This window comes from Porites lutea, chromosome 9, assembly GCF_958299795.1.
Source record: "Porites lutea chromosome 9, jaPorLute2.1, whole genome shotgun sequence".
Taxonomy (NCBI): Eukaryota; Metazoa; Cnidaria; class Anthozoa; order Scleractinia; family Poritidae; genus Porites; species Porites lutea.
In genome coordinates, this window is record NC_133209.1 from 30,377,658 (window position 1) to 30,401,707 (window position 24,050).

General features: G+C 39.3%; 2 protein-coding genes and 1 pseudogene across 2 annotated transcripts; 2 read left to right on the forward strand and 1 right to left on the reverse strand.

Moving 5' to 3' along the window:
* Positions 1-2,162: 2,162 nt before the first annotated feature.
* On the reverse strand, positions 2,163-23,365 carry LOC140949226 (uncharacterized). Its single transcript, XM_073398454.1, has 11 exons — positions 23,153-23,365; positions 22,855-22,984; positions 21,854-21,975; positions 21,405-21,490; positions 13,403-13,554; positions 9,456-9,605; positions 8,355-8,490; positions 4,684-7,398; positions 3,798-3,869; positions 3,033-3,105; positions 2,163-2,725 (listed from the first exon to the last, which is right to left on the reverse strand). Exons 1-11 carry the CDS (start codon positions 23,300-23,302, stop codon positions 2,603-2,605), a joined length of 3,909 nt encoding a protein of 1,302 aa, XP_073254555.1. The 5' UTR covers positions 23,303-23,365; the 3' UTR covers positions 2,163-2,602.
* Positions 14,452-16,817, forward strand: LOC140949225 (uncharacterized). Its single transcript, XM_073398453.1, has one exon. The coding sequence runs from the start codon at positions 14,685-14,687 to the stop codon at positions 15,483-15,485; it is 801 nt and encodes a 266-aa protein (XP_073254554.1). The 5' UTR covers positions 14,452-14,684; the 3' UTR covers positions 15,486-16,817.
* On the forward strand, positions 20,239-21,021 carry LOC140948063 (uncharacterized; annotated as a pseudogene).
* Positions 23,366-24,050: the final 685 nt, after the last annotated feature.

Sequence of the window (24,050 nt, forward strand, 5' to 3'; positions counted from 1 at the left end):
TTAATTCTTCTTGTCTCCAATCTGATGATTAGATGCTCTATAAAGAATAGAATCGTTCGAGAAAGTGCTTTAAAAAAAATAAAAGATAGAAAGAAACACGGAATAAAATTAATTTAACCCCACTGAGCGCTAATCGGTCTAAGAGGCCGTCGCGCAAACAACTGGCCGCAGGAGTCCATATGGGGTACTGTGCCACCATAATACGGGCGTTTAGATGTTAACTTGTACGCGATATTGTTATGCCATCTATACTACTTACTCGTTTTCTCAAGGCATTATCCAAGCATTTTTGTAGCCATTTCTGTTTGTGGGGGTGGGGGGGGGGGGGGGGGTGGGCGAGCTGATGAAGGTGGTGGAGCACAAGGTGGAGCATTTTAGTGGGGAAACGAGCAGGGTGCATTAGAAAAGTGATGCGGGGAGGGGTGGGGGAGTTTTTACTTTGCCTGTGCAGTTTAACCTCTCCACAACGGCCTCCTTGGGGACAGAAGAAAGTGGCCGTTGTAGAGAGGTGGCTGTGAGTCAACCTTCGACTGAAATTTTTTTTTGTGCCTTTTTTTCTTAGCTTGTACGTACTTTTTCCTCCATCCACGTCCCGGCTTTATACATTTTCTCCGCCCACCAGAATTCTTGAATTGAGTTCTTTGTTGTTGTATGTTTTTCCACCAGGACAACTCCCCCGCTGCTACACTTTTCTGACAGTCTGTCCCAAATATTTTTTCGTAGAATTTCAGGACTGAGCAGAAACCCTTTAGGGTGTTACCCTAAGTTTTTCAGTGTCTGCAAAGTAATGTGTTTCGGCTGTCCCAGATAACTGTCCGAACTACTGAAGTTTAATATCCACTCAGAAGGATCACATGAAAAAAATCCGTTCACTGTGAAATTTCTCGCATAGACACAATCGGGAGAAGAAAACGTTTGTTGGCGCACAGGAGAAACTTGAATGGGCTCGTGGTGACACGGGTGTACTAAAGTTAGTAATATTCTTACACCGTCATGGGCTCCTGACACCGTACAAAATCTACATAATGTTTTGCGATAGATTTATATAATCACATGTTAACTCTGTGAAAATCAATAGTAAATGCAGCTTCAGTTTATTTTCATTCTGAGTGAGTTTTTAAAGTTTGGACAATCTAATCGATCCCCAAGGGGTACCTTAGGCAACTACATTCTTTTGTAGAAAAGAAAGTAGTGTACTTGTCACCCCCTGCGTGTACATTTCATAGAATAGTCAAGTCATAGACACTGACTGCAATCACGTAACGCCGTGGAGCAAACATTTGTAAACAGTTATGGAAAACGTTAGGCCGAAAACTGCAGGTCACGTGCATAGCGCGAAAGCGGGAGTTCCTGGAATCCTGACGAACAGGGAAAAGTCCGACAAGACAGTGAATATAGTGCTTTCACCGATTTAGTTTAGTTATACTGAAGGAAATCATTGATAATGGTCGCCATTAGCAGCACAATAATACACTTATAGCAACATGTCTTGGCAAGAAAAAAGCTTTAAGTTCCTAATCACGTGCGCATCATCACGTGCAGCTTCTTTTAGTTCTTTCTCAGATCGAGCACGCAGTCTCACGCAGATCTGTTAGCCGCGGAAAAACGTGCATCTTAACATCTTTTTATCAGGTAGCATCGTCCCTCGAAAATCCTAGAGTTAAAGGAGAGCAGACCTTGAAGGGGAAAAGATTTTGTTAAACACAAGGACAGGTGTACTTTCTTGTGAAAAGATCCGAACAACTAACTTACGATTTGCACTCTTATTAGTATCAGTTAAAACACTAGAGAGCGATTTATCGGGTTGCAGGACGGGTAAACAAAGCTACCCAGCTTTTGAACCACCGGAATTGGGTCAAAAGTTGAAATCTCTCGGGGTCAGGGTTGTCCTGGTGGTTAGCGGGGAATCGGTAGCAACTGGACCACGTAATCGAAATAAACTTTCTGGCAAAACTAACTTAATTCGATATAACATTCAATTGACATTGTGTCCCATCTTCGGTCACCTCTCAGCCCACCAGCAGGCAAAATTTTTGTTTTAGTCTGAAAAGAAAGCCAGGCATCCAAAACCGTCCTGTAACCAAGTAACCCGTCCCGGCCGACCAAGCTGAGGTGGCATGCGGGGGGAACTGGGAAGAATGGTTGTAAGCACACAGTGTCGGTGTCGTAAATCCTAGCATTTAATGACTCAAAACAACATATTCCCTTAACTCTTGCACTAAACACATAAGCAGTTTTAATCTTGACTATTGTATGCTTTTAAACAATTATTTAGTAGCTTTTTAACGAAGTCTGTAGCTTCACAAAATGTAATGAAGTATGCCTTTCGCATCAACATGTGCTTTCCGCACAATATAAATACGCAACTTATTAAAACGCAAACCCATGATAACCAAGCTAAATTTGTGATAATCTCACTTAAATATCCCACAGATAAATAAAGGAATTTAAGGAGATATCAGAGCCAGTGGATTAGTATAAGAATGGATGGGTCCAAGTACACCCGGCTCTGTGGAAATGATCTATCACAAATGCGGCCACCATGAACAGTCCCAGTGCTAGACGCAATTTTAATTCCAGGATAATCATATTCAAAAATTAACTAATGTTTTTCAGCAATTGCGATTACGCCGTGGAGGTCTTGATGGCATCTCAGGAGTTCGTTTTCTAGTCTTGCCAGGTAAATCTTATTTTTTGTTTCACCAAGCCTCTTCTCTGTCTCAAGCTACAAAATAAATAAATAAATAAAACTACATATTTCACCATTTCTTGTCGCTCGTTTGTGTTCAGTCAGTCGCGTGCTAAGGTTCTACCGGTTTTCGCCAATGTAAGTGGCCTTGCAGTCGCAGCATTTGATCTTGTATACTGCTCCTAGTCTGGCCACTTACATTAGTGAAACCAGCAGAGACCTTAGACAGTCAACAACAGTCCTATTCAGGACACCAGAACGACCATGCTCAACCCATTTATATAAACACATTGCTACGATTCTCAAAGAAGAAGCGTGGTTGACATTTAGAGTCATTACAAACCTCTTTCTTTAGTTGCTGATCAAAAGCAGCTTCGAGTTTCTCTCTCTCATATAGAATCTCTTGTTCAGCTTTTCTGTAGAAAGAGGAAACAAAACGGTATAGCCCATTTAACTAATTTATGTTTGTCTTTGTGATTAGTTTTCGAACCGTAAAACGTTACTACAGTAAAAACGTTGGATTAAAACAGCTACTCGTATGAAGGTAGACTAAGGGTGCTTTCCAAAAGTCAGAGCTGGCCGGCCGGACCATAGCCGGACCGGTCATTTTGACACTAAAATAGGCTTTTACCAAGAGTTTTTGGTTAAAAAACCCCTGTCCTTCGTGCATTCTATGAAGGATTTGACTAATCTGGCTAGATAGCTTTGATTACAAGTGAAATTCTCATTACAACGGGAATGATCTGGCCGGTCAGTTCTGACAAATGGAAAGCACCCTAAGAGTCATGGAAAACGGGACAACAGGAGTTGCCTTCTTTACACTTGCTGCTGGGTTTATAATTTGTAATTTTTACAAACGACTTATCAAAAACGAGTTTATTTCTTCGACCTCTTGACAAGTTCTCTTTTTCTTACTATCTAATTCAAATTCCGCTAAAAAGATTGGACATTAATAACAACTTGGCTCTTATGAACTTTACGGAATAAGTGCACAACTGAAAGAGGAACAATATTTAGGCTTGACATTGGGCGATTTCTACAGTATGTTAGAGTAGAAGACAAAACGAAACAAAACATCAATGGACAGTTTAAAAAGTGTCTATCACACCTAGCAATGATAATTTCTTTCTCCCTCTGAAGCTGCACTTCTTTATTGTGAATCTCGGCCCTCAAGGAGTCCCTGGAAAACACAGACAAAAACAAACTTAGCATGCACACACATGTAACAATTACCGACAGATGTAAAGGTGATGTGGCACGGGACGATTCGCAACGACGATTTTTAGTGTAACACAGCGTTGCAATGTTGGAACAATGTCGCAACAATGCTGCAGATTTTTGCTGAGCTAAAAACCGTTGTTGCGAATCGTCTCTGTAACATTACCTTTAGTTATCAGTGATGAAGTAAGGTGAGTTCTGACTTCTTTTTATCAACTCAGAGGTTTCACTTTCGGGCTGACTGAGTCTAACGCCAAGGATTGCGAATGTTTAAGCTATCATCCACAAATTCTTAACTCAAATACTGGTTGTTGCAAAAAAGACTTAACAAAAGCTCAGACTTTTAGACATAGAGTCCAATCTTTAACATACTAGTTTTAGCTAGAAAACAAGAAGTTTATCTCAAACAGCTCCTTGCATGTAACAATAAAAGCAGGCGTGAAAACAATATAGTGATTCAAGAGGTAATTCGAGTTTACCCAACCACGACGACGATGGCAACAAGAACGTCAAAAAACAATTTATATAAAACGTGAAAAAATAAATAAATTTGGGTGCTTACGCAACGACGACGGCGACACAAAACGCGAAGTAAGGCACCTTCACGCCGTAGTCGTGCAACGACGGCTAAGAAACGTCCAAAAAAGCGCGATGCAAGTGCAAGAGTTGTTGTTCTGCCAATCATGATCTAAACCTATTGCATTTTTGCTGTTGTCGTTGCTGTCGCCGTCGTCGTTGCTTAAGGTTCCTATAAACAAAAGGAAGGGGGCAATCACCTTTTCTCTTTAGCAATATCAGAGGAAATCCCTCCTGAGTTATTCCAGTCTATACATTGCCTCAGCCTTTCATTTTCTTTGCCAATTCGTTTCAATTCTGCTTTTTCCTCCTTGAGATGTATCTCACTCTGGGTCATCTTTGAAGGCGACGTGTTAGTCCCCGGACTCTCCAAATCTCCAGCAACTTTGGGTAAAATGGAGCCTGGAGGTGAGTTGGCAGTATCTGACATTGGAGAAATTGCTTTAAATTTTTCGGCACTTTGACTTTTTTCTTGATATTGTCTTGGAGCCACCAGTGTTTGTCCTGCTGACTCCATATGGGCTTTGGTATTGTATGGTGTGGTTGGCTGCTTTTCTTGTCTACCACTGTCTTTTGGTGAATCACTTGCCGCATTTTGCTCCTTCTTACAGCCGTCTACGTCAAATTCACTTTTGACTTCAATCAAATTAGGGTCTACGCTTGCAAGTTTGGACATCTCAGAAACGCTCTTCTCTGGTTCCGCAGCAGCCTTAACATTGGCTGTAACAGGATTTCGAAACCTTGGAGCAAAGTTTGATCCTCTGCCAACAGGAACCTGATGTCTTTGCCCTTGTCGTGACACTGGATTCCTTACTCCAAAGCCAAACCTGGGCCTTACTTGACGCTCTTCTCCTTGGAAGGGTGATCCAAATGGCATCCTTGAAGCTGCAAACTGTTGCTGCAAAAAAGGATTCGGATTCCACCCTTGCAAGTTCCCTGGGTTAAATGTACCAGGAGTGAAAAATGGCTGCCTTGGAAACCCAGGCTGATGCCATCCAGATGCCATCAAGTTTGCCAACTGCATGACCTGAAGTTGTTGGCTCTGCCCTAGCAATTTAGCCAGAGGTGGAAAACCAAATAGTGAATGCTGGGCAAAGGGTTGGTTGACGTGTTGTTTAGGAACGTAGCTCTGTTGTGGCTCAGGTTTGTCAGGGGAATACTGTTCGTGTCTTGTTTGCCCTTTGTTACGTACGTCGTCGTTTTTAGCAGAAGGTTTACCTGATAATGATAGGCAAACAAAGGGTTTCTTTTTTTCATTAACAACTTGCGCTTTCTCTTGATTTGGACGATGACTAGGCACAGGAGCTTGCTGAGGCTGAGGAACCACTGCTACATTGGTACTCATTGGACCAACTGGGCATCTCATGTGTCCCTGCTGGGCAGAGGGTTTATTTACGTCGTTAACAACTCGTACTTGCTCCTGACTTGGATGATGACTAGGCAAAGAAGCATGTTGTGACTGAGTGACAGCTGAGGAATATTGCATCCTTCTCTGAATCTCTTTGGAAACACTAGTGTTTTCATGACCCTGGACAACTCTCAGTTGTTCCTGTTGGGCAAACGGTGTATTTCCATTATTAACAACTTGCGCTTTATTCTGAGTTAGGAGATGACTAGGCACACCTGCTTGCTGTTGCTCAGTCATTGCTGAGAAAACGTATGTCCTTCTGGAACCTTCCCTGTCAACACCAGTGTTCCCAGTCGGTGGACCCTTTTGAGTAATGGGTTTAATTGCTTCACTAACAACTTGCACTTTTTCCTGATTTAGGTGATGCCTAGGCACAGAGGCTTGTTGTGGCTGGATGACTGCTGAGGAATACTGTGTCCTCCTTTGACCTTCCTTACGAGCAGAAGCATTCTCAGGGCAAAAAGGGGCACGTGGTAAACCATGTTGGACAACGGGTGGCCCTCTTATCTGCTCTGGACTGGGGTGTTGAGTTGGTACCAATGGCGGTTTAGGGTCAACGATTTCTGATGAATTTGGTGCTAGTTCTTGGTTTACTACGTCTAAATTAGTGACCACAGAATAAGGAGGGCCGGTCAGTATTCCCTGGTGAACAGGAGATGAATTAGCGTGTCTGCCTTTAGTCACTGGATCCTCAAGACTGCCTTGTTGTGATTGCCTCTCCTGAGAGGTTACTGGTGAAAATTGTGCTTGTTTCTGTCCTATAAAAAAACCGCTATTCACAGCAGCTTTAGGTTGCTGGTGTGCATGGTGATTGCCAAGTTGACTAGTTATACCGCTTGGCTTGGTACTACAATCTCTAGCGGAGTCAAAGGAACACAAGCCCATGTCACTGTAATGATTTCTGCTGGGTGGACCATGGCATCTGCTATCAGGGTTATTTGTATATCCAGCACAAGTTTCCAGCCCATACTGACTATTATCCGTGCCTTGTTCAGCCAGTGAGGGACAGTCATCTCGTTTTTTGGAGATTTCCTCTTCTTCACGATAAATTGTACCAGGGGATAATGACAATTGCCGAGAGGGTGAAGAACTTGTGCTTTCTGACTGACTTGACTCGGAGGCATGTCCATGAGAGAGGCTCCCACTGTGACGAAACTGACAGTGCTGCCCGATAGGTCTTTCTGGTGAAGTTGAACCAACACTGACAGAGTCGCTCAGTGAGCTGTTACATGCATCCTTTGGTGGAGAACCCGGGGAACCAGAGGTTAAGGAATCATTATCTGGGCCCAATCCAATGCTTCTGGCAAGGTCAGGAGGAGAAAAAGGCTTAGAACTTGCTTCTGGAGAGCGTTCATGTCTTTGTGGAGTTTCTAAAAGCTCTTTCTTGTTAACTACATCTATTGCATCTGAGCCAGTCACTTGAGGTTGAATCCTGCCAACCCCTCTGTACTGCTCTTGGCAATTGTCTGTGAGATTGGATTGTGCTTTTTGTTCAGGCCCAGAATTTCTAGAAAAGTAAACAAGAACAGTCGTCTTACTGACATTAGATTCGTTTACTTTCCTTCATTGGCAGAGCTGTAATTAAGGGCCATAACCCGTTATACCTGTTACGGCTGAGCTCACCTGATATTAAGGGTGATCACAGTGGAAAGCAAAAGGTGGCACTATAAATTCTTGTGAGATGTTACGGGTGAATCTTCTTTTGCTACGGCTCCTTCAAAACTTAATGACAGCCCTGATCGGCACATCCTTTTGCAAGCTTGTTAGCCTGTCACCCTGTCCGCAGCAAATCAACCTAGCTGTCTGCTTGTCATCATGTCAGTCTATCAAAAAGTCAGTATGTCAGCCTGACATTAATTTGTCTTCTGCATGCACATGGCGTTATTAGGCCAAATTCGATTTTGCATTTTTATGGACTTGAACAGAGTTGCCGAGTTCATTTTGTGGCCAAGAAAAAACCTTTTTCTTGCCTTTCTAGACCTTGAGCCGGAAATCCTTAGCAAGCCCGTCTTTCCCACTCAGGGAACCAATCAGAACACATAGGATTCCTTCTTTCTTACCCACTTGGAGCGACAACCATTTAATAAGCACAGGGTGTTACCAGTCGAGGGAGGGGGGAACAAATCAAGAAAACTTTAAAAGACAACCAACATTACTTATCATTACAGCGGTAGCTCTCCTAGCAGACACTCTCGAAAGCGGACAGCTCTACTTACGTTCGCCTTCACAAAACCGAGTTTTTCTCAACTCCCACAAAAACTCTATATTTTTACATCCCCGGAAGCGGCCAGCGTTAGTAACAGACACCTTTTTCGTGTTCTGAGGATGTCCGCTCATGACAGCTTCCACTGTAATAAAATGATGAAGAGATGTACAAAACGAAACTCCTGGAAAATGTAATACCAAATGTTTAATAGACAGTACTAGAAAAGCAAGAAGAAACTAGAATAAACATCTCATTACCCATTTAACTCTCTGAGAATCCAAGGTGAGCATGGAGATCCCTCTGAACCAGATGGCAGTGTCTGTGTGTCTGCAGAAAGACTGGCTACTTTCCTGACTACTTCCTGAATTTTATTCATAAACTCTTCTTTGTTTTCTAGGAAAAAAACTTGAGAATTAGATAAAATACAATGAAAAAAAAAACCTTCACAAAGAAGTTACGGATGACACTTACTGAGGCAAACTCGTTCTTAGCTAAAGTTTAAAAGGCAAAGAAACAGTCTTAGGGAAGGGACTGCAACGAAACTTTTTCCCATCATACAATACTGATCACAATCTAAGGGTCACAATACAATACAACATATGATACATTCCAGTGCGTGACAAGACTAGTTACCAACATGATTCGTTAGGAAGCTGTGCTGACAAATTAAGTGTTTTTGCATGTGATGGGTGCAGCTGACAAGGTGCAAATACATGCATGGATTTGTGCACCATGAAAAACATGCAAAGCAGGGCTGGTTACTACAAAAGCTAAAATGCAGGGCATGAGCAAGGAATAATTTAAGGCACTGATTTCACAATTTTTTCAATGTAGCATATTTCCCTTGCATCATACAGGGCTGTCATTAAGAGCCCAAGGCCAGGGATTTCCCCTGCCTAAACTATGAACATGGTCCCCTGCTACTTTCATGGGAAAATAAAAAAAGAGAAAAATAAAACTAAAAGAAATCCCTAGCTCTTTGATTCCCCGCCTACTTGTTGTACTTTAACCCACCAACTTGAAATCTTAGTGACATCCTTCATCATAACATGGGTGTGATAACTTGCTGAAATATCCATATTTGTATCTCAGGAAAAATGTGGCAGGTCATGGATACATTGGTGTACTGTTGCAGCTCTACTTATGGAGTTCTTGAGGAATATAAATTTAAATTATTAAAGCGCTCTAGTTTCTGTTGATAACTTTTAGAAGAAAACAATTACACAACATCAAACCATAACTTAGGCTACTCGGCTCTATCAGGAGGAGTACTTGCCAAAGTTGACCAATACAACAGTAAAAAGATTACTGGAAAAGTTTAAACTAAAGATGCATGCACTGTTTGAATTTCCTTGTACCTTGTCCACTTATAGTTGTAAAGGATTTCAGTCTTGTTGCAGAGCAACGTAGCTTCCAAAGGATCATTTTCTCCTGGGACTCCTCAGTAGACATGGGCCGATATAAATGCTCAACCCTTGGATAATCATTCCTCAAAAGTTTGTCCTTCTCTGTAGAAAGAGCAACACATGCAGTCAGGTCAACAACAGAGTTAAGTGACTATTGCTTGGTAAAATTCATAGCTCATCCTCAAACAAGTTAGCAATTTCATGTTACAGCTGTAAAAATCAATAGAAACAATGAAACTCAGATGCCTCAAATTGAGACATTATTTTTTTTGTGCCATGTCAACCATTTAACAGAACGTGGTTATATGCATATCTTAAGAATGAACAAATTAATTTGTTGTTGTTTTTCTATGAAACATCAAATTCAAAGCTACAGCTAGTTAGTTAAAATTTAATTATAGTGTGCGCTTAAGGCTCAAAGCAGTAAGTATCATCTTCAAGGAAAGAGTTATTTTCACCCTTTTCAAAGGTCTTAATTTCGATACCATGAGAGATTTTTAAAAAGTCTTTAAAGATGAGATAAAAACGGGTTTATAACTTATATTGAGACGAAAACTTCAAAGGTGAAAATATTTTGAACAGAACTAGTGAAGACTTTGCAAAGAATGAATTGCACAGGAGCAGTAGAATAGGAGACAACACTCACGTTATTCACTTACAGTCTAGCCAATCATAAAAAGTAAATTTTTTTACTTGACTCAGCTTTGTAAACAAGAGATCTGGGTACGAGATTATCAAAGCATGTCAATTGGTTGCTATGTTATGCCAACAGGTCACTCAAAAACAGAGAAAAGAATACTACCTACATTTTTTTCAGAACTATGGTTTTTATGCTTACAAACCAACATATTACATTATTTCACAAACATTCAGAACACTTATGAGAAAAATTCAGGGAGGCCAAAAGCTACAAGAACTCATGGAATACAGGGTACCCAGCATTTAAGAGTCTGAGCTAGTGAGTGGAACAACTACGAATGGTTGGCCACACTCAGAAAATTGCCAATTCTGATTACCAGGAAAAACCCTATTAGGTAACTATGTTTGAAAAAAATATTTTAACTTTCTAAAAATTTACAGTTCTCAAGATAACAAGGAAAAAGAAAAAAGCGGTCTTTACCTATTTGAATGTGCAAAAATCACAGCAAAACAACATGAAATAAAAAAAAAAACTAGGTAGTCCTTATTTGCATTTACTAAGTAAATAGTTTCATGCTCTGGTCAAGCTATTAAAATAACATCTCTGCATAGAGAGGATAAGCATCGTGTTTACGTCAAATGACAAACACGCATTTGTACCACGTGACCAAGTTTCCCTTTTGCCTGTCGCCCATTGTTCATTATTTCTACACATAAATTAGCTCCATAACAATTTTCTGGGCTGTTTATAACTTTGAGAAATTCTCGACTTGAAACTGACGTTTGCTGTTTGCCATATATGTGAAGCTTAAACTCTTTAATATTAAAGGAGCATAGCCACACTGGCTCAAAATTTGGACAAATTCTCTTTCAAGACCTAAAAAATTTTACTCACAATGTATGGCTCATTAAGGTTTTGCCATCCAGCAATTTTGCAGATTTTTATGGTTTATACAGGAAGGAAAGGAAAGGGTAGCCTGTGTACAAATGTCCCCCCTCCCTCAGGAAAAATCAGGAGAGGAGACGTCTGTGAATAGCTGACGATAATCATGTTCCAGTTTCCCCGGAACTTTGGGGACAGCCTCTGATTGGTTGTAATGTTAATGCCATGACGCAAATAATTTACGGTGTTGTGATTGGTGAATGAATCTCAGAATAGATTCCCCAGGGAAAAGCTCAGCCTTTAAGGACTTTCATATTTGTTTACCGGTATTTGTATTTCGGCTGTCTGGAATAGGCATGAGAAGTTACCGATGTTTGCTGCACCACTTGCGGGTGCATCTGTCTGTACCGGTCAGTATTGTAAATAAAAGAGAAGGACATACAAAATCCAACGTTTACAGCCAAGGCAGGTAAATTTTATCCCAAAAGATTCTATTAATGAATTGATTATTTGAAAAAATAAATCCGTTAGTCGTTCCCGTAACTGGTGTCAAATTTGAATTGGCATTCCTTCATGCGTAATGAGCAGTGAATATTTTACGAGAACTTCTCTGCATTTGGTCAGATTTAAAATCTTTGAATAGATTAAATGACTTGGAAGACATTTACATCAAATTCAGGGAAACTGAGCAGGTAGAAATTTCGTAACTGAATTGCATGTGAATTCACGGCTCATTACGCATGCAAGAACGCACATTGAGACAAATCTGAAATCTACAACTACCAATGTATTCAACTTTCAAATAATAAATACATTAATGGGATCCTGGGAGGTACGCTTGACCTGGCTTGACTCTAATCTGAGATCTTATATCTGGAGTTTTGGGTGGACATTTCGTGATGATGTTCGGCTAGCCTGTGTACAGAGCTATTTTTCGACCTACATGTGCCAGTCATGATTCATAGAATTAGCCAAAAGTAAGGCTATTGTAATTTCTTGTTGAAGAGATGTGAACGATCCTTTACGTGAAACCTACTTGAAATCATTGAATGGATCAACTACTGCAAAAAACGTTTGACTTCAAATGTAAACGGTGCTTCCGAGATCAAAATTCTGTCAAACCAAAAACTACAGGAAATCGATGCACAGTAACAGACCGACTTCAAGTGCTAAAAAAGACCGAAGAATGTGTAAGAATCTTCCAAAGCATAAAATACTCATTGTGAATGACATTTTAGTTAGATATTCTAGTTAGAGCCTAGCTTAGCTACAAAGGTTGAGAAAAGCCGTGAGAATAACTGCGTACGTGCTCTAAAAGAGTCAGTGTCATGTTGGTCTGTCAACACCTTTTCAACTGTCAGAGAAAAAAAAAAAAAATTTGCACAAATGTATACCGGAACACAATTAACGGCAGCGATTCACAGACATCTCCTCTCCCGATTTTTCCTGAGGGAAGTTGGGTGTCTGTACACAGGTTAGGAAAGAGCTGCAAATTACAAAAATTGCTCAAGTCAACCAGTTCTTTCAATTTCTTAGCTTTATCTGTTTAGATGGTGATGCCCTCTACGTGTAAACTTGTAAGTCAATGAGTGAAAATGAAACAACAATGTCAGCAAAGTTTTGCTTTTTTAAATCACCAATATCCACCTGGCACTGGAACATGGATTGGTATATTTTTCCCAGACGAATACAGCCAAAACATCAGAGTTTCCTTTATAGATTTAACCTCTGAAGATCTAAGACCAGCGGACTCTCACTTCTACTTTAACCCCCTCCTTGCAAGATATCAACAACCAACCCCTCCCCCCTGATAAACACAAATCGACCAAATCCTTAAATTGTAACACGGGTGAGGGTAATTAAGTCTTACATCAGGTACAGACCATCAAAAGTCACTTTAAAGAAAATATTATAACTATTTTAACAATAACAAATACATGCAAAAAATTTAATGCCCCAGAAACTGAACTATGAATCTGAAAATGATTTGAATTTTTGGGGGGAATGGGTTAAATTCCAAACTAAAGCACAGAAAAGCCCAAAAGTAGATCTTATCCAGGAGATTTGGTGACCCATAAGAGAGACCAGGAGATTGGTTCCGTATCCAGGAGCCGGGTAAACTAGGAGGGTTGGCATTGAAGATCTCAGTGCAAGAATGACACCTTGATTTTTTGGTCATTTTTGAAAGTGCGTCAAAATTACTGATTTTTTGCATGTCACTTTAGTTTTACTAGACAAACGTGTCTCTGAACTTCTATTTTTTACTTATGTTTTAAGAAATAACATATCATTTATTCATAAGCTGAGAGGGCACAGCCCTGATAGTTGGTGGTTCATGTGTAATTACACATAATTAATGTCCTACAGGTGTACTCACTGTCTTGAGGCAAATCACTTGGATCTTCTCCTTGTAATCTGTCTTTGGTCTCACAGGCATATTCCACAGTTATAGTCCGGTTACCAAGGAGACGGCCATGGAGCAAGGAAACTGCATCATGGCATTCTTCAAGGGTACAAAATCTTATAAATCTGAAGGAAATAATATACAACTTTTATAATCATTTCTCATCAAAGTGGAGTGGAATTGGTGTAAGCAGTCTAGTTATACTAGGTTGTACCATTGCACAAACTGACCAAATGCACAGTCACACTAAAGCAAAGCTACAAAATTAATAAAATTACAAAAACATTTTTTGTTTTTTACTTATGGCGATTCTAAAGACTAGACTAAAAACTCCAAAAGCTAACACAAAGTGCCTTTAGCTAGGACATGAACGGTTGCAAAAGTGGATTAACTTTTTAAGTACTTCATAATATATTAGGAACGTTCCATTTTTTATCCAAACCCCCCACCCCCCACCCCTAAAGATAACTGGAATGCAAGGTCTCAAATTTTTGTCAGTGTACTTTCAAAAGTAAAATCTGAAGGGTTCGTTCCTTTCTCAGCACCTTTGAAAAATTTGTCCTAAGGGACAAAATTTTGTCAGCTTCTTTGAAAAAAATCCAATTAATTTTTTACCTCGGTGAAATTTGAAATTTTGTTTTTTTAGTATGGTAATGTATGCTAATGAATTTAAAAAAAAAGAAAACCACAAATTATTTAAATAAAAAAAAATAATGGCAACATATATATCAATGATGAATTTTGCCAAAGTTGCAACACTTGTGGAAAGTCTACCAGCTTTTGTTAATAAAAATTTAAGACCACTGTAAACAACCATCTACAGTCAATCTTGCTTTGACAATAATTTGCAATACCATACTTTTTAAACTTTGGTTATGTCACCTTATTTCAGAAATTTAAAAGCTTAATGGTATCATATTAATGAGCCTCTAGTACAATAAAGGAAAATAATCAGATCAGCAAACACTTTAAAGAGCTGGGAAATTCTCTCTTCAAATCAATTAACAAGCTGTTTCACGTGACACCCAAGTATTTTCCACCCTCGTTTGTGCGCGTACCACGTGGTCGCGCGGTACCTCAGCATGGTCACGCGGGTTTACTCGCGATTAACTTTTACGTGGACGCCGTCTCACTCGCGTTCCGGAGAAGACACCCGGTTTTAAATATCTTAAAGGAACGCAAATAGTCCTTTAAACCTTTTAAACACAATACAGCTATTGAACCTCCAACTTCAGCAAGCAACAAAGCGTAAAGCATGGCTATGGATCCAAACGACTCCCTGAATCCAGACCGCTTCTCCGCCATATTGGAAAACCAACGCGCCATCATGGTGAATCAAGCGACCATTCTTCATAACCAAAACAAGATCATGCGAGGCATGGAGCAGCTATTCTCATTCTTCCCTACACTGCAAGGCTCTTTTCTAAGCCAAGGCACGACACCTACCTCAGTTAGCGTTACTCCGGTCGTTTCCATTCTTAACAGCAGTGAAAACTCGCGAGGCGAGCAGCCACCCTCCACCGCCACACAACTTCCAGCTGATCCACCTTCTTGCGTTCCGCCTTCCCCGCGCGTGGAAACCACTACTCCCATCAATACTCCGACAAGGCCTCAAGCTCCTTTGAATACCAACACGCCATCGATGGTCACTAATTCGGTGAAAACTCTTGGTTCGAGCGAAGATTCTGACAATGAGAACGAAGGGCCGACTCCACCGCTCGTTACAAGGAAAGTCCTTCCCGAGTACATCACCCCGGAGGAACTAGCTCAAATTAAATGCAAGAGCTGCTCCATCGGAAATTTTGCAGTGCAGCTGCTGCGACATATTTTTGACCAAAGTGAACTGGAAAATAAGAATTGCACCGGTACAAGAGGGAAAGAAGCAGTTGACCCAGATCGACTTCGCTTCGTGAAGGACACGGTGTACGATGTCTACGCGATCTCTTCCGACGAAAAAATTAATACCTGGAAGCACTGCATCAGAGCAATTGATGAATTTCTGAGGCGACCAAAACGAATGTCTAAGGGAACTCCGAAAAAGGCAGCGCTGTTTTAGAGTGAATGAACAGTGGCCCTGGATTTAACATTCTTTGGGTTTGTACTCGTCTTAGATCCTATTGTAGGCCAATCCACAAATTGAAGGGAGGGGTGCGAGCGGAACGTTGTTGGCACCGCATCTCAAATGCTGGATTCCTTCATTAATTTTTGTGTGCGTTTATATCCTCTTTATATAACAGTTAACAGATTAAGTGTGCCCGGAATTTTGAAAAGTGTTTTTATGATGTTTGGAATAGTTATTGGTTTAATCCCCCACAATAAATTTTCATATTTTAAAAAGTTGTCCTAAAATAAGATAAGTTAATTAACGGTACTATTATTGCAGGCCACCTATAATTTTTACTTGAAGAATGATTGGACCTACAGTATTTATCCTTCATCAGTGTCAGATCTAGGTGAAGGGTTGTACCCCAAGGCGAGAAAATTTTTGAGTCCCCCCTTCCCCTATAACTGTAACTGGGCATGAAGCGGACTGCGGTCTTTATTCATGTTTTTTATTATTTCTAATGTCATGATTTTTGCATGTATGTGTGAAATGTACTGTAGTTTTCACATTATTACTGATTTTGCAGAAGTGCAGGGTACCCTATGGTTTACCTGGAATTCAACCATTTGTTTTGAAAATTTGAAAGGCTTGTTTATCTTCGTCTCATGATGGTCACTTTGTTATTGATCATGATGTTGAGACTGCATACTGCTGGTCTGTTCTTCAGGAGATGGTATCAGTTATTTATGGGGGGGAGTTAATAGCTTTACTGTTGTTGACACCAGTGCCTTACAAAGGCCAGTAACCCACGGTTGAAATGATGCAATTAATAACACCGCGACTGTCATGTGAAAAGCAATCAATGGTCCTGTCATTGACATAACATGATGAATAATATTGTTTCTTGTATTGGAATTTTTTGACATAAATTAATGAAATTAGAATAAATTATTGCAGTTGATACATTCTATAATCTGATTGGCTATCAGCAGCCCTGATTTCAGCATTGTTAAGGCACCACGTTGAGTGTATGACGCCAATTATTATTATTAGTATTTTGAAAATATGTGCCATCAAGCACATGCCCTTCAATGTTTTTTTTAATGTTTTGCAAAAACTCATGGAAGATCTTAATAATTTTATTGATTAATATTTTTATTAGTAACTGAACTTGATCCAATTCAGTTTGTTATCATACTCATGATTAAATAAACACCAAGTAACTTGATCCCAGTAAGTGTTTCCAATTTTCCTTTGAGCCTCAAGGAAAGACTTTGCTAAGAGGCTAAACATCAACAAATAATTATTAGTAGGATACTGTCTTTTCTGATATTGCCTTGGTAAGGATTTTCTGTTTGGCTCTGTGCCAAGAATATTGTAATTTTGAATAAATTTTCTATTATTGTTATGATTTGATTAATGATAAAGTAAAAAATGTGAGTAGTGTAAAATGTTGTACTTCGCTTCACCCTTTGAATAATCTGGCCCCTGTAACAGTGAGAGTTCATCACATCATATGTCAACAGAGAAAAGAAAAATCTAATGGAGATTGTCTTTCAACACACTATCTTATCTAGGCAATTTTACAAAACTAGTTTTGGTGTATGACCTCTTCAGTTGTATGCCACACAATATTTGAAATAACAGGCATGTCACATATCAATGCAGGAAGAATAACAAAAGATAACAAAAACATAAACAATCCTCCCTAATCACGTTATAGGGTTACAACAAAAATTTGGCAGAATTGTTCATAATATCAGGATCAGATCAACATTGTCCTAGCATGCTGTATAGGTGTCATGAGGGGGTGATGGAGATCAGTCCTCCCCTCCCACGGTTCTTAATAACAGCCGGCTATCTCTCATGAACTTGCCGCCTACTTTTCTTTGGAAATGACCCCCAAAAAAGCCAAAATTTAATGATGTCTGTGTTCCGTTCAAACACTCTAAGTTTTGCTCCAGAGTGTCAGAAATACATTCTTAGAGGCCCAGATTTCAAAACTTTTGCCAGGGGGCATGCCCCCAGACCCCCTAGAAACTTGCACTTTCGACACTTGCAAGTTGCACCCGTGGTGCAAGTTTTTTTTTTCATTCTTTGCCTACTCCAAAGCTTTTGCCACCTACTTAAAACCTTATTGACGACCAAGATTTCAAAACTTTTGCCAGAGGGCATGCCCCCAGACCCCCCTAGTAACTTGCACTTTGGGCGCTTGCAAGTTGCGCGAACGGTGCAAGTTTATTTTCCTTCTCTGCCTACTCCAAAGGTTTTGCCACCTACTTAAGACCTTATTGACAACCCCAGATTTCAAAACTTTTGCCAGAGGGCATGCCCCCAGACCCCCCTAGTAACTTGCACTTTGGGCGCTTGCAAGTTGCCCGAACGGTGCAAGTTTATTTTCCTTCTCTGCCTACTCCAAAGGTTTTGCCACCTACTTAAGACCTTATTGACAACCCAGATTTCAAAACTTTTGCCAGAGGGCATGCCCCCAGATCCCCCTTGTAACTTGCACTTTAGGCGCTTGCAAGTTGCGCGAATGGTGCAAGTTTTTTTTCCTTCTCTGCCGACTCCAAAGCTTTTGCCACCTACTTAAAACCTTATTGACAACCCTGCCCGTCCTTTTTAATACATCATTTCTTTGCCTTATGCCTGTCCTACTTACTGCAGTTTGTACATTCCCCACCTTCTTCTGCTTTCAAAATCAAAGATGAATACTTAAAAGGTTTTCAAGAAGCTTAAGCAGCTAGAAGCATTATCCGTCTTTCGAACAACTGGGCCCAGGTGTGTTACACTTGCAAGCTTAGAAACAAAGGAAGGGCACAAACGTTCTTGATTTCTCTCAGATAATGACAAATTGGACTACTTTTGGGCTTAAGGCTTGTTCTAACTAGTTTCTTTACGCTTTTGTTTGATAACCAAACAAGCATATGATAAAAACAACAATAAAGGAAAGTTGGTTAAGTAAACAGTACACCATCCTCCTGTTTAAAATTCTCTCCTAGATAGTCACTCAAAATTCAATGAAATAAGTTCAAATTTCAGGACCCCTTCAATACCTAACCCTACAATGCTCAAAATATAATTTACTGCATGTAAGGTGTTATGTACCTTTCGAGCTTATAATTTGCTCCTTCCTCTTTAAACACTGTCGAAAACTCTGAACTGAGTGAGGTCAAAACCCTATTAGAGGAGGATAACAAATCCGATGTACAGTATTTGTTTCTAAAAACACTTAGTTGGATCAACGCCAACATAAGACTTATGCAACAAAATAAAGCAAATGCCGGTATACAAGGGTGCTGTCATCTGGGTTAAACTTCCTTGCCTGGTCACTCAAGATGAACTGGATGCACTTTTCAGGGACCCCAAATTAACAATAAAATAATTTTGTCAGGGTCAACCCCAGACAGCTAAAATGGAGAGGGAGCGATCATCCCCTTCCAAACCTAAACCCAATGCATGAACACTTTTCCAGCTGTATCTACTGCCACCTACTTGACTTGGAAAAAAATGTCCCAGTTAACAATAATACCAATCTTTTCTCATTTCAATAGGGTAACTTGCTTACAGGTATTTATATTTTTATTTATATTGATGCACTTGATGACACCTTCACCACTAACCTGTCAGTTTGTAAATTTTGTTCCAACTTCTAACACCGAACTGTCAAAAATTGCTAACAATATCATCATGAAATCCTGTATTTTGGATCCCCTTCCCCCCACCCTACTGAAGCAGCACTTCTATTTACTTTTACCAATTATTATCCTGAAGATTGTCAACTTGTCACTGGAATCCGGTCATTTTCCATCTTCTTTGAACACTGCAGTTCTATCTCCACTACTTAAGAAAGCCAACTGAGATAATGAAGTTCTTGCAAACTACAGACCTATTTCAAACCTCAAGGTAATCTCAAAAGTTATTGAAAAGGTCGTTGCAGTATGTCTGTAAAAATATTTAGAAGCTAACAACTTAAATGAGCCACTACAATCTGCCTACAAACCTTTCCACAGTTGTGAGACTGCCCTTGTGTGCATTCATAATGACATTTTGATTGCTATTGATAAACTTCACTGTGTCATGCATGCCTCTACTGTTAGACCTGTCTGCTGCCTTCGACACTGTGCATCACGATATCCTCCTTACAAGATTGCACTCTAAATACTCTATCTCTTGCACGGCTCTTGAATGGTTTCACTCCTACCTTACTAACGCTCGCAATTTGCATTAATCAAAGGATGTAGATCATAGTCTCACGAGCTCAAGTGTGGTGTACCTCAAGGTTCTGTCCTTGGACCAGTTCTGTATTTACTCTACAAAGCACCACCTGCCGATATTCTACGATTCCGTGAAATGCAATTTCACTTTTACACCGATGACACTCAATTATATATTTCTTTCTCTACAAACAAAGATATGGAATTAACCAACAGTATCACTAAGATTGAGGACTACTTCAATATTACAATAAGGCACTGGACCTGTACGATGTTGAGGACATCAGAACCTGGAGAACAATCTGTCCCAGGTGCAACATAGCGAGGACTCTCCTGTGCCTGCTGACTTGCTGCTTCTAGCAATTTGAACTTCTGTTTTGTTTCCTTTTGATTTTCTTGTTTATATATCAGTAGCTCTAGTTTTTTTTTTTAATTAACAAGGGATCCACTGTAATTATTGGTTATGCTGTAGTGGTCTCCCTGCCTCATAATTTTTATGTATTCATGAATAAAGATTGTATTCTAGTTACGCGAAGCTAAATAAATATATGAATAAACGCCTTTCCAACATTGATAAGTGGATGTCCATCAACAGACTAAAACTAAACAAAGACAAGACCGAGCTTGTCTACTTATTCTCAAAGTATAATCCACAACAATCTCTACCACTGCTTTGCTTTGTAACTGACGTAATCAAGCCCTCTTCAAATGCAAGAAATATTGGCGTTATCTTCGATATCACTATGTCAATGCTTCCCCATATCAACAATGTTTGTAAATCTGCCTTTTACCATCGTTGCACCATTTCCCGCATAAGGAAATACTTATTAACGCAAACTACTGATATTCTTATTCACACCTTTGTAACTTCCAAACTCGATCACTGAAATTCTCTACTGTATAATGTCCCTAAAAACGTCATCAAAAAGCTTCAATCGATTCAGAATGCAGCTGGCAGACTCCCATCCTCTTCGATCTTCATTGGCTACTTGTTTCTGAACAAATTAATTTCAAGATTCTACTACTTACCTTCAAGGCTCTGCATCAGCAATCTCCAACCTACATTCAAGACCTTATCACCAGGTACTTACTGTCTAGATCGCTTCAGTCATCTTTTATGCTCAGTCTGAATCCTGTTAGCTTTAACCTTAAGACCTATGGATCTAGAGCATTCGTTGTCTCAGCCCCCAAACTTTAGAACAAACTACCTGATGACATACGCTCATGCAAGAATCTAAGTCTTTTTAAGCATAAACTTAAAACGTACCCATTTAAGAACTATTATTTTAGTCATTAGGGAGATTTATTTTATTTTATATGTGTTTTATTTAAATTTAAATTTGTTTAAATCAATTTTTTTTCAATTCTAATTTTTTCACTTTGTTAAGCGCCTAGATCATTACTGGATAGGCACTATAAAAATGTTATTATTATTATTATTATTACCTTTTTTCTTGTTTATTACTGAAACCAGCTCTCCACTCAAAAGTCAAATAATCGTCCCCATTGCAGGGGGAGGGGACACACAACCCTTATGCGTAATGCATCCCCAACTTTGTCTTTTTTGTCCACTTTCCACTAACAATTTGATTGGCTCTGCCACAGGCAGCCCAACAAAAACTTTATTCAAAAAGGAAAAGCAACTAATACAGCTGAAGGTAAAAAAATAATATTATCAAAATTATCAAACATTGCAGTGTCCCTCAATACTGACCCATATGTATAGCCACGATCTTTCCCTGGTTGTAAATGGGCATCTTGAACACTTCCAACTTCACTGAAAAGCTGCACAAGCTCTTTCTGTCAAAAACCAACAACAAAACAAACAACAAGAAAAGAACATGACTCTTAAAAAAGGGAAGAAATGTTTTTTCTTACTAATATTCTTACCAAAGGTTGTACAATTTTTTTACCACAGAATTCTTGAGATTCTAGGTTTAGAAAAAAAGGATTTTTACAGCAACTCTGCCATTGAATAAAATTTTTAATTGTTTTACATCAACCCTATCAATCAACAACTACATTGTGATTGACTGGTAATATTGATCTTTATTTATTACCGTCAATCATGTATGGAGAGTCATACAAAACAAAAGTAGTAATAAGAGAGAACCATTCATGTTTTGTTCACAAATCATTAATAGGTAGTAATAGCAGAAATACCTTTGTAATGTCATAAGGTAAATGTCCTACATAAATAGAGTAAAGGCTCTTTCGCCAGTTGTGAAGCTCACGGGGTGACATGTTTCTAGTCGTCGTAGTCCAAGCAGAGTCTATACCATCATCTTCAATTAGAAAGATTATTTAAGTTAGATCAATTTCAACTGAAAAATCAGAACTGCAATTTGCCTCATAGAATGGTTGTCACACCAGAAGCTGTGGGTGCTTGGTCAGAACTGACTGGCCAGACCAGTCATCTTGAAGGCTTTTTAAGAGTTTTTTAAGAAACCCATCGCTGCTGTACATATATTATTTGTGCCATGATGACAAAAACATATGAAATGTATCAGAGAAGGTTGGTTTTCAGTGGATTATAGCTGAATTATAAGTAAACAGACTCTTCCACTTGGTTTTTTCAACTTTTGATGTGTACCAGTTAAGGAAAATCTGTCAACACCACTTGAAAGAGCGCCTTAATATTAGTAATCTTGCTAAGTTTGAAAGTGATATGTCTTACAAGAGAGAATTAAGATACAGCTCTGCAAAGTTGCGAAAATTTACAGACGTTTGTATTGTGAAGGGCAAGTTTGTATCCCCCCACCATACAAAATACTGTCTCATGTAAAATTGCGTGATGTTGGGGAGATATATCATTGTAAATTTTCAACAAATCACTTTCAAACTTGACAATGTTACTAATTTAAGGGAACTCTTTCCAGCGGAGTTGACAGATTTTCCCTAACTTGTCGATGAAAAAAGTTGAAAAAACCAGGGTTGCAAGGTCTATTTAAAAGATAACATACAAGTTCCAATTTTTTTTCTCACTGATGAGTTCTTAAATTTCTCTCTGTCTGTGCAAGAGGAGGTGAAAAACCTTTGGTAATGACACCCACTGGTTCTATTTGGGTTTCACTCTTCATTTTATTCTATTTTTTTTTGGAGAGAGAGGAAGGGCTCATATCCACAGATATTCATTCTTTTACCAGAAAAATTTCCATTCTCACCACTGTCTGACAGTTGCCACTGATAACTTGCTCTTCCTGGTTGGTTCAGGTTATTTTCTTCTTCAGGGAAGCTAGACATCTTTGGGCTTCTCTGATCTCTCCTGCCACCTTCATCACCACTTCTTGGTGACTATAAGAAAGTATTCCTTATAAAATGTCTTTTATTAGCAAAAGATAAGGGCAAGACAACAGAGATCTTTGTAAACTAAAGTTCGTTGTTATTATAAAGTAATTTTTAAACAATATTTTTAGGACAATGTAGCTTTCCACTAGAATACACTTCAAATAAGATACTTACAGCTTCATTTGCATAACCTCCATGTTGAGAAGCAGCTTGTGTCACTGAATTTAGAATATCCGCGTTCCCCTTCAGCAAGTTTAGCAACACCTGCTGCAGCTCCTGCTTGGTTTTCTCGGTGGCCCCAGCCATGTCCTCAGTCACAGGCATCGTCGGTTTTTAATTCATTGATTAAGTTATGAAAACATAATAATCCTGAAAGATATTAAAAAACAGGTGTGGGGGTTTTTAGAATTGACTGTTATTCAACACCTTCATCACAAGCAAGATACCAAGAGAATGAAAGAGAGCTTATGCTTGAGCTAGTCCTTTACTGGAGTTGTGTGTCAAAACACCCTTAAAAATCAACTAGAAACTGACGTGCTGGTTCTTCATTATAGAATCTCATCCGTAGACTTTGTTAGCAATTGAACAGTCCTATAAAGGTTTCTTTTGAACACCAGCCCACATCTAAGCACAAATATATCCAAAGTTTCAGTGCTAGCACATTTTTCAGGACCAATTGGGGGCTCGTTTCCAAGACAAACTTTCATCAGTTTGGTCATACATTTTCCTTATAAGATAGCCCAAACAAGAAACCAGGCCCCAGGTGTTCAAAAGCTGGATACTGTTATCTGCCGGATAGTTAATCACCAAACAGTGGATGAGCATTAGGGAAACCAATTGCACTGTCCACTGGATAGAGATTTATTTATTAGACAGAATTGGATGACACAAAGTTCTGTTACCAATATTATTAATCATAACCATAACACACTTTGTGATGTTTTAGCCCTCTTGAAAATAAAAAACACAAGAAATTCCAGGTGTTTTCTTGCAAGCAGGGAAAAAAAGCCATTTAAGTGTACATGATGGCACATACTGTCCAATTACATAGGCTTGACGCGTACTGTCCTAT